The sequence below is a fragment of the Daphnia magna genome, linkage group LG6, assembly GCF_020631705.1.
Source record: "Daphnia magna isolate NIES linkage group LG6, ASM2063170v1.1, whole genome shotgun sequence".
Classification (NCBI taxonomy): domain Eukaryota; kingdom Metazoa; phylum Arthropoda; class Branchiopoda; order Diplostraca; family Daphniidae; genus Daphnia; species Daphnia magna.
Genome location: NC_059187.1, coordinates 2,569,040 through 2,576,027, shown reverse-complemented (window position 1 = coordinate 2,576,027; position 6,988 = coordinate 2,569,040). Strand labels below are relative to the sequence as shown.

Sequence of the window (6,988 nt, the reverse complement as noted above, 5' to 3'; positions counted from 1 at the left end):
AATTTTTTTTTTTGGGTTCCCCCCCTGGTGGTTGTGGGCCCCCCCCTTTTTTTTTTTTCCTCAATACAACTTACTGTTACAATATCGTGCAGGTGAGTAAGGTACTGAGCTTGAAAGGGCTAAGTGAGGATTTTATTCTTAAAAATTGAATTGCCCAAGGTTATTCATCTATTGTAGGTCAATCGAAGAGGAATGGCCATATCCCCGAACTCATGTGGAAATAAAAATTTTTTTTTTCATAAAGCTATCGGCCTTCACAATTATGTTCCTCTACCCTAAACATTTAATTCCGGGGAAGGCAGTACGTGGAACGTGTCTGCGTGAATATAAGACGGTGGCCAACCACTACGTTTCACAGTCATTTAAGAATCTTCGATTGCAACTGTACTGCTGTCCCAACACCATCGTAGGACGCTCCGCTTGTCAGGTCTTCACTTTGTTTACTTCGTTTATAAATAATAGCACATTCAAAATCTTGTTATTCTTGACTACCAAAAGCATTATTATATATTTTTAAGTTTTTTCGGTAAAGTTTAAGTGTGACAAAGTCCTGTTGGTTGCATTTTTCCCTGTAGCTGAAGGCACGTATACGGCATTTTCAAGTTAATGTGCTGAGTAATGGATTGCTTCCTTCACGTTACATTAATAATTTGGCAATAAATACTGAAGTAGTTCATTATGTCAGAATTTTTGAAATTATATTCTTGAAGTATGATTATGTAACTGATATTCAATTGTGTCGAATAAATATTCCATTTGTGACTATTTTGTTGGTCCTTTGTTCATCTTGATTTTTCAGCCGGAATCGTACTGGAATCCTTGACCGAGCGAATAACAAGTGTTGAGATCGCCACGCCATTTCTCCGGAGCAAGTGGACCGTGCATGGCTCTAAGCAACAGCATTGTATAATAGTTTATTTATTTTTTATTTATTTTTTTTAGTTTAAACTATGGCAACACGTCCGCTTCGTCGTATCCGATTGGCTGGACAGGAATGGATGGCAATAAAGCATCCGACTCATCTATGCGGTAAGCTTTTTCAATGGCAACTTACCTCCATCCACCATAGAAAACATTTTGAATTGGTAAGAGTGCTCGTGTATTGTGTACGTTAGCCATCCATAGATGTCTCTTTATTTTGAGCGATGATCTGAAAACGTCGTCTGCTAAATTTCACTTTTAACTGTTTTGGCGCGCACATTCCATCGTTTCTCGTCACTTCTACTCGTGGAATCGTGGCTTGTAGCCACTTTTGTTATTTTTCAAAATGGTAAATTTGGTTTTAAATAATGTTCCTGTTGAATTTCCGTTTCAGCCTTACGATGTCCAAGAGAAATTCATGGAGTGCGTCATAGAATGCCTTCAGAAAGTATAAATGATTAGTTCTATAAATGAATATTGCTTGTTCATAATGATTAATTTATTATTAGGGTGTAAATGGTTTATTGGAATCTCCAACTGGGACAGGGAAAACTTTGTGCTTACTTTGTTCTTCCTTGGGCTGGTTAGCAACCCGAAAAGCACAGATACAATCTGGTCTGTTAGCTACAGACACAGGAGTGGATCTTAAGAATCAACTTAGCAATGCTACAGGACTTGGTTGGGGAGACAACACTTCTCCTGGGGCTGGGGCCCCCAAAATCATTTATGCATCCAGAACTCATTCGCAGCTGAGCCAGGTTGTTTCTGAACTAAAGAGGTCCTCATATAGATATATGAAGGTAAATAAAAGAAATTGAAAATAAATAAATGGTGTGATACATTTTGGTATCCAGAGGGGTTTCTTAAGTCTTTTTCTGTTCTACATGTAAGGCAAGCATTATTGGGATCTCGGGATCAGTTGTGCATTCATCCAGAAGTTTCGAAGGAACAAAACAATGCAGTAAAGCTTCACATGTGCCATGCTCGAACTACCACTCGCACCTGTTTCTTCCACACAAATCTTGAAGCTAAGAAAGAGGAACCTGACTTTAAGTTGGATGTGTTGGACATTGAGGACCTTGTTACTTTGGGGAAAAAACATTCAGCTTGCCCATATTTTATGACCAAAGAAATCCGCAAGGGAGCAGACATCATCTTTATGCCATACAACTATCTTCTTGATCCAAAAGTGAGAAAAATTCACAATATTGAACTGCAGGTGAATTTTTATCAAACATTATACTAACTAAAATATGGATAAAACAATGCATTGTCTGTCTAAATAGGGAAACATTATTATATTTGATGAAGCCCACAATGTTGAAAAAATGTGTGAAGAATCTTCTTCCATTGAACTGAGGAGCTTAGATATTGCCCTCTGTGTTGATGAAGTGACTCAGGTATATCATTAACTCTTCATTGCTTGATGTTTCTTTGCTCAGCATTACTTTTTTTTTTTTCTCACAGGTTATGAAAAAATTTAGAGAAAATAGTGATGATGGGGTTGCTGATTTTCTCTCTCCTTCGACTCCAAAAGATTTTACTTTAGACGACCTGTGTATTCTGAAAGCCATGTTTTTAGAATTAGAGAAAGCCATCGATGCAATACCTATCTCTAAGCCTGAGGGAGATACTTTGCCCGGTGAATTCATGTTGGAGCTTTTAGCAAAAGCAGATTTGAGCCCAGCGAAGAAAGATATTATTTCAGATCTTCTTGATCGGGTTGTTCAATTTCTAACAGTGTCCAGCACTTCTCCTTTTCAGCGAAAAGGCAGTGGGCTGCAAAAGTTTGCGGATCTAGTCAAAATTGTATTCAGTAAAACAAATTTCACCATAGAACATATGGAACGTGTGAAAAGATCGTATAAAGTTCATATAAAAGTGGAGCAGCCAAAGACTCGTCCTAAAGGCGATTCCTGGAACACTCCTAAAATTGTTTCCAAAGCCGGTCGAGTTCTTTCCTACTGGTGTTTCAGTCCCGGTTTCGGTAAGACTTTAATTGCAATTTTTTTACATTGTGTGTCGTAACTTAATTGATTCTGGTATTTCGCAGGAATGAGGGACTTGGTGGAAGAAGGTGCAAGGTGTGTTATTCTCACTAGTGGAACTCTTTCGCCGCTAAATAGTTTTGCTGCTGAACTCCAAGTTCCATTCCCTGTTACACTTGAAAATCCTCACATTATTGGTGCCAACCAAGTAAGTTGACGCAAATAGTTCACGAAGTACCTGGGTGAATAGTTATTGTGGTCTATCCAGGTCCTTGTTGGAGTTGTGACCCACGGCCCAGATGGTATGCAGCTAGACAGCAGTTATAAAAACCGAAGCAACTCGCAGTATGTTCAATCGCTAGGGCGGACTATACGCAGCACGGCACAGGTTAGTTAATTATTTTTTCATTACGACTTCTTTCACGAGTTATTTGCGCTTGTCTTCTACAGGTGGTTCCAGATGGTCTACTAGTATTTTTCCCATCATATCCGGTTATGAAATCATGCCAAGAAGCTTGGCAACTCACCGGTTTATGGGACGCTATCAATCAAGTGAAACCAATTTTCGTCGAACCAAATTCCAAGGTAATTTCAATAGGTCGAATTATGCTACAGTATTTCCTAAACTTGAATTGAATTTCTCCACACACACAAAAAAACAGGAAGGATTCCAAGAGGCAATGAATGGCTTTTACAGTGCTATGTCTTCCGAAGATCGCAAAGGAGCGTGCTTTATGGCGGTTTGTCGTGGTAAAGTTTCAGAGGGTTTAGATTTCTGTGATGGCAATGGTAGGGCCGTTATTATAACTGGGCTTCCATATCCTCCTTCGCGTGATCCTCGCGTTTTGGAAAAACAAAGATACCTCGAAGACAATAGGAAAACTCCTCAGTTCAAGGGTCTAACAGGACAACAGTGGTATCGATTAGAAGCCACTCGAGCTGTCAACCAGGTTTGAAACTCAAAACTTTTTTCCTATGTTTCTTTCCTTATAACTTATTAGTTTTACAGGCAATTGGTCGCGTCATTCGTCATAAACTGGATTACGGAGCTATTCTCCTTTGTGACCAACGATTCGCCAGTCCAGATATAATTCAACAGCTATCAGCTTGGGTTCGGCCACGTGTCGTGAATTTCCCCAAAATTGGGCCGTTATTGCGCGATCTTGGAATGTTCTTTCGTAACGCTGATATCCTGTTTCCGTGTTCAGCTAAAGCTGTCCGTGCGCCAGTTGCAGTTGATTCAAACCGTGAAGAAGCGAAGAAAACTCGATCCACTGTGGATTCCTTTCATCATGCCCTCAGCTCGAGTTCATCTCGCGTTACCGCTCTTTATTCGAAGGGCAGCAGTTCTTCAGCAGAAACCTTCCAACTAGATCTTGCAGGCTATTCTTCTACCCTGAAACCTAATTTAGCGAAAGAAACTTCAATTTTTGATGGATCACAAGCTTCGAATAATTGCATTGATTTTAATGACACCGAGTCACTTGTTACGCCAATGGCTTCGAATGCAAACGCAGCAATGTGTCAACCAGCCATCAAAAAGAGGAAAATTACTATAGTATCTGAAGCGGAAAAGGCCAAATACGACCTCCGACGAATGAAAGTTGAGTCCGCCGAACAGGTTTCTTCCCTGGGCCCTGCGTCTTGTACCAAGTCGACCATGGAAGCTGTGAAACTAAAGAAAGAAAGTGCTGCAGAATATTTAAAATCAGCTAAGAATTTGTTAGATCCACCTGGCTACATGACGTTATCAAACATGATTCGAGGGTATAGAAGTGATAAAAATTATGATTTGTTGGTTTCCACGCTTAAGGAACTGTTTCTTCAAGATCCCAAACTTCGTCATCTTTTCAAAGGTTAGACTACCCTGTAATGAATATTTTGGGGATTTACTATTATTGATTATTTTCTTAATATTTCAGGATTTCGTCAGTTTTTATCAAGGGAGCATACGAAAACATTCGCTGAAGAATGTAGTACACTTAATTTATAACACGATAGTGTTTCCGTTTTTTTTTGTTTGCCGATTTCGAATTGTTTCAAAGTGATAAACAGGAATCATGCTTCTTAATTGCTAGTACAATTTTTTATAACTTTAGTTTTAAACAAGTGTGTAATGAAATAGTCTATTTAACTTTTAGGTGAGAAACATTGTACACTTTAACACATTTACAGAAATAACTTTCATCGATTCAGTGTAACGAAAAGCGCAGCCAATAATTGAACCAAGAAGAATTAGTGAATTTATGCTCGATTATTTCCCCGAAAATAAAACGTTTACTCCGTAGTACGTTGCCCGCCGTTTGCTATGGGCTATTCAATTTCGTTTAATCTACTTAGGCAAGGTATCATGTAAGATGTCTTTTACGCTCTGAGCCAGGTGTTCGGGGAATTTTATATCGAAATTCACGATCAGATCTCCTCGTTTCATTGCGTCTTTAGGCATTGGTAATCCTTGACCTACTATTCTTTTACTTGTCGTAGGTTTGATTATTTCGTTAAGCATGTCAACGGGAATCTTTTCTCCTGTCAACGTTGGTACGTCGATAATTGTTCCGCACAAGGCCTGTAAGCAAACATAATCATTTAACTGCTGGCCATTTAAATCCTAGATTTTTCAATATCTTACTTCTCTTAGGGAAACTTTAGCAGTGTATCGCAAATCACAACCGTCCCTCTTCAAGAAACTGTGGGGTTTATCTCGTATAATGAAAACTATGTCTGCCGGTATCTTGTTGGGCGTCTGGTCACCTTCTCTCTGGAAAGTGATCTTCGTTCCCGCTTTCCATCCTGGTTTGACGTTTATGGTTAATACTTTGTCTTCTTTTCTTGACGTACCATCTGCCTGATATACTTTCCGAGATATTTTCATCTTTTTGGTGCATCCTAAAAAACGGTAAAGAAAAAAAAAAAGTGTGATTATGAGCATTTGTAAATAGAACCTACTAAACACTTACCTTTCAGGACATCTTCCATAGTGACATTGAGGTCATATTCAATCGGGGGGTCCTGCACTTTTTCTTTCCCCATTCCTGGCCCGTGCATGTTGAAACTCTGAGATCTAAAAGCTCCTCCGGGATTTCTTCCTCCGAATCCCAAGTTGATAAAGGGGTCGTCTACATCCATGTCCTCTCCGCCTTCTGGAAAGAACCCTCTGTTTCCTCCTTGTTGCTGTCCCATTCCGCCCATTGAGAAAAAGGATTCAAAGGGGTTGGAAGATCCGAAAAACTGGGCAAACGTGGCTCTTGGGTCACCATGGTAAGCGTAGGAAAAGCTAGCTCCAGGACCGCCGCCGCCACCTCCTCCTCCGGCACCGCCTCCTCCCAAGCCACCCTTCATTGGAAAATTATTTTAGCATTCATCTTAATTTAAAAGAGGAAAGCATGAAGTCATCATACCTTTAACCCTTCTTCCCCATACTGGTCAAACACATCCCTTTTTTTCTTGTCACTAAGAACTTCATATGCTTCAGCCACTTCCTTGAATTTGTCTTCTGCACCAGGTGCCTTATTCTTATCTGGATGGTACTTCAATGCCAGTTTGCGATATGCCTTTTTTATTTCATCATCGCTGGCTGACTTTGAAATCCCAAGAATCTTGTAATAATCTTTTCCCATTTTCATGAAGGAAATTACAATGTAAAAAAATCTAAAAAAATGAGAATAACAGTTAGTTAAGCTCAGTCAAAATGTTATAAACCATTATTGAACATGATAAGCAACATATACCATTTAACATTATCTTGTTCAAGACACATCACTTATTCATCATTATTAAGGGAAACAGGGAGGGTGGGAAAACGGTGTGATGCACGATGCCCAAAGAAGGTCAACGATTCAGGGTCGTCGATGACGTCGATTTCTAACTTTGGATTCCGTGACACAATTTAACCACAGATATAGCGGACATTTAAGTATTACCTTGGTACAAAAGACGAGGCAGAGGTTCAATTTTCACTCAATATGAGCACAAGTTAATAAACTCACGTCGCAAGAGAGCTAACACAGGAATGAAACTTTTCCACTAGAATTGTATGCGAGACAGAGCTTGCAATAAGTGAAAATGAGGCTTTGCGCAGT

General features: G+C 39.5%; 2 protein-coding genes and 1 long non-coding RNA gene across 6 annotated transcripts; 2 read left to right on the top strand and 1 right to left on the bottom strand.

The window, feature by feature from the left end:
- The first annotated feature begins 80 nt into the window (after positions 1–80).
- Positions 81–1,518, top strand: LOC123473818. 2 transcript variants are annotated; one of them, XR_006648132.1, is made up of 5 exons: positions 81–92; positions 178–427; positions 800–1,029; positions 1,316–1,369; positions 1,431–1,518. It is a non-coding gene; the product is annotated as an uncharacterized LOC123473818 (long non-coding RNA). The 2 variants fall into 2 exon arrangements; XR_006648131.1 differs by having other exon boundaries at positions 87–427.
- A 63-nt stretch (positions 1,519–1,581) lies between these two features.
- Positions 1,582–4,980, top strand: LOC116925842 (regulator of telomere elongation helicase 1 homolog). 2 transcript variants are annotated; one of them, XM_032932602.2, is made up of 10 exons: positions 1,582–1,721; positions 1,813–2,140; positions 2,208–2,321; positions 2,389–2,908; positions 2,975–3,117; positions 3,178–3,297; positions 3,360–3,494; positions 3,572–3,859; positions 3,919–4,765; positions 4,832–4,980. In XM_032932602.2, the coding sequence occupies exons 2-10, from the start codon at positions 1,895–1,897 to the stop codon at positions 4,900–4,902; spliced, it is 2,484 nt and encodes an 827-aa protein (XP_032788493.2). In that variant the 5' UTR covers positions 1,582–1,721; positions 1,813–1,894; the 3' UTR covers positions 4,903–4,980. The 2 variants fall into 2 exon arrangements, with proteins under 2 accessions (XP_032788493.2, XP_045031147.1); XM_045175212.1 differs by lacking the exon at positions 4,832–4,980 and having other exon boundaries at positions 3,919–4,770.
- A 41-nt stretch (positions 4,981–5,021) lies between these two features.
- LOC116925844 (dnaJ protein homolog 1) lies at positions 5,022–6,985 on the bottom strand. Of its 2 annotated transcripts, XM_045175213.1 has the most exons (6): positions 6,830–6,978; positions 6,638–6,770; positions 6,308–6,557; positions 5,867–6,242; positions 5,539–5,795; positions 5,022–5,475 (listed from the first exon to the last, which is right to left on the bottom strand). In XM_045175213.1, exons 3-6 carry the CDS (start codon positions 6,530–6,532, stop codon positions 5,242–5,244), a joined length of 1,092 nt encoding a protein of 363 aa, XP_045031148.1. In that variant the 5' UTR covers positions 6,533–6,557; positions 6,638–6,770; positions 6,830–6,978; the 3' UTR covers positions 5,022–5,241. The 2 variants fall into 2 exon arrangements, with proteins under 2 accessions (XP_045031148.1, XP_032788496.2); XM_032932605.2 differs by lacking the exon at positions 6,638–6,770 and having other exon boundaries at positions 6,830–6,985.
- Positions 6,986–6,988: the final 3 nt, after the last annotated feature.

Coding starts and splice junctions, on each gene's coding strand:
- LOC116925842 (XM_032932602.2), top strand. CDS start 1,895: ATGTGCCATGCTCGAACTACCACTCGCACCTGTTTCTTCCACACAAAT. Junction 3,298..3,359: donor CTATACGCAGCACGGCACAG/GTTAGTTAATTA, acceptor TGTCTTCTACAG/GTGGTTCCAGATGGTCTACT. Junction 4,766..4,831: donor ACTTCGTCATCTTTTCAAAG/GTTAGACTACCC, acceptor TTAATATTTCAG/GATTTCGTCAGTTTTTATCA.
- LOC116925844 (XM_032932605.2), bottom strand. CDS start 6,532: ATGAAAATGGGAAAAGATTATTACAAGATTCTTGGGATTTCAAAGTCA. Junction 6,243..6,307: donor ATGGGGAAGAAGGGTTAAAG/GTATGATGACTT, acceptor TTTCCAATGAAG/GGTGGCTTGGGAGGAGGCGG. Junction 5,796..5,866: donor TATGGAAGATGTCCTGAAAG/GTAAGTGTTTAG, acceptor ACCGTTTTTTAG/GATGCACCAAAAAGATGAAA.